We start from the raw sequence: 2,324 nt of genomic DNA on the forward strand, positions 1-2,324 counted from the left end.
TTGTTTGACATCGCCAACAAACTTGAACCATCAGAGTCTTTTGAGTAGCATGGATAAACAGACATAAATTGAAAATAGCCTTGGTGTACATTATCTTCAGAGGTTCCTTCTTTCCCAGATCAATCAAACGTTCTCCAGTTATCAGGAGTTGTCCAATTATTATTTTGGAAGAATAAGAGCTTAATTGAACAATTAAAAATGTGTTGCCACAGAACATAGACTCTTGAGGATTTTCACAGTGCATTTAAGATATGGTTTGATTAAACCCAGCTTGCTAAAGAAACTACAACTCGCTGGATTCACACACACACATACACACACAACACACAGCACCAAGCCACAGTTTTCAAAAACTAGGGTGTATATATAGAATAAGTCACAACTGGCTGGGTTTGTGTGATAGACTGAACTCATGTCAAAGTTCAGTACAATGTGTGAATCCAGTCTGGATTTTATTGAGAATTGGTGGCCATGAAGTCAGAATCAGGCAATTTTTATGAAGAAAAGCTGGTGGCTGGATCTGAATTATTTAAACAAATCTTGCAACGGCATTCAGATATCTAGATGTGGAATTCAATCAACCCATTTTCACATTTACGTTATTTTTTGGGGGGAAATGTATTTCATCTGCAGTTGTTTAAAGCTTTGTTCTCCCTGCCTGAATTAACAAGAGATGGATATATTTTTTAAAAAGGAAAATGAATAGAACCGAGCATGTGTCCTTTCCAGTCACATGTTTTGTCCCTCTTTCTGACATCTTTCAGCATGTTTGAAGCATGATGCCTCCTTCTTCCCCTCTCCTGAAAACATCTCATTCTTCATTTAGTTTAGGATGGTCTCCTTGGATGACAGAATCTAATGATGATAAGCCACACAACCCCCCAAAGAGAAAGCTGGATCATCTCCTGGGCTTTCTTGACTGATCATGAATGAGCAGCTGAATGGATCATCCTTTTAGACCTGAAACTCATGGTCCTTCCTATTGGGTTGGTGATGTATCTGCAGATATCCACAGTGAAGAGGAACAGGTGTGGCTTTCTGCAAACTCAGGAAGAATTATATTGGCTTTCATGGGTGGTGGAAAACTCAAAGACCAAAACCCCAAGTCCCACCTCATTCCCATGTGTGGTAAGTTCTGAAACCTTTTGCCTGCTTCGTGATGATCCTCAACATGATCAGAGAACATCTCATGAGGCTCTGCTTGGACTTGGCCAAGACAACTCATTTGCAGACAACCAGGAAAAGAGTTATGGGCTGGTAGATCCATTTGATCACCTGGAGGAAGGAAAGAGCTTGTTCTTCCTTGTGTCTAAGGACAAGGTTCTCCTTCTGTTGCCACCACGAGGGTGGCTGCTTCTGGCTTGATCACTGCCCCAGAGGCTTCCCTTCTTCTTGATCTCTTCTCATCTCAAGTCAGTCCAACGAGACCTCACAGGGGTTCTCGTGAGCCTGCCGCGCCTCCTCGTAAATGCGGATGAAGTCTTTGTACCGGGGAGCGCAGGTGAGCCAGGCCTCAGCAAAGTGCATCCACCCAGTGAATAAAAAACTGCCCGGACCGGGCCTCACCCCACATCGTAGCAGGGTGTGGATGCTGCCTGTGGATTTTCCAGATTTGCCAAGCGGTTGAAACAGAGCGAACTTCTGCCGGTGGATCCGAGTGGCACTCACGCCGATGATCGATTCTTGGGCTTCCCTGTCATTGGAGACGGCCTTGATGTTGCCACGGATAACTGCAAGAAAGGTTGAGGGGGGAGGCAGAAGGGAAAGTGCTCATAAAGGAGATTCAACAATGATTCAATCCCCCCCACCCTTTTATAAGGTCATTTCAAGCAGTAACCCAGGAAACAGAATAGCAGATCAGGTCCAGGTGATTCCAGGCTTAAAGGCTAAGCTATGGCGAGCCTTGATCAGAGTTTACTGAATGTATCCCCACTGGCATCGGTTCACGCCACTCTCTAAACTGGTGTTTTTCAAACTTGGCCACTTTAAGAGGTATGGACTTCATCTCCCAGAATTCCTGGTTGGAATTTGAAAACTAGTGCCCTAAACCATGAGCCATGTTTTCCAAGCCACAATGGCTAAGTTCACAAGAATTGCTGGACATAAGCTCAAGAGTTAAAAGAGTAATTTATTTATTTATTTATTTATTTATATTTGGATTTATATCCCGCCCTTCTCCCGTAGGACTCAGGGCGGCTGACAATCAAATTAAAATACATATATAACAATACAAGTTTAAAATTAATTAAAAGGAATATTTAAATATTTGTCAAATTTAAAATATAATTAAAACCCCTCTAAAAGTTGCCCTAGGCCAGTCCTGC

The 2,324-nt window shown here is 42.7% G+C and overlaps 1 protein-coding gene across 1 annotated transcript in view; it reads right to left on the reverse strand.

The window, feature by feature from the left end:
* Window positions 1–1,413: 1,413 nt before the first annotated feature.
* Window positions 1,414–2,324, reverse strand: part of METRN (meteorin, glial cell differentiation regulator) — a 15,350-nt gene continuing 14,439 nt past the window's right edge. The window contains exon 4 of the mRNA XM_029284739.1: window positions 1,414–1,730. Coding sequence (XP_029140572.1) covers window positions 1,414–1,730 — 317 coding nt within the window. The remainder of the gene's footprint in view (window positions 1,731–2,324) is intronic.

The sequence above is a fragment of the Protobothrops mucrosquamatus genome, unplaced genomic scaffold (assembly GCF_001527695.2).
Source record: "Protobothrops mucrosquamatus isolate PMUCROS unplaced genomic scaffold, P.Mucros_1.0 scaffold880, whole genome shotgun sequence".
In the NCBI taxonomy this organism is placed as follows: Eukaryota; Metazoa; Chordata; class Lepidosauria; order Squamata; family Viperidae; genus Protobothrops; species Protobothrops mucrosquamatus.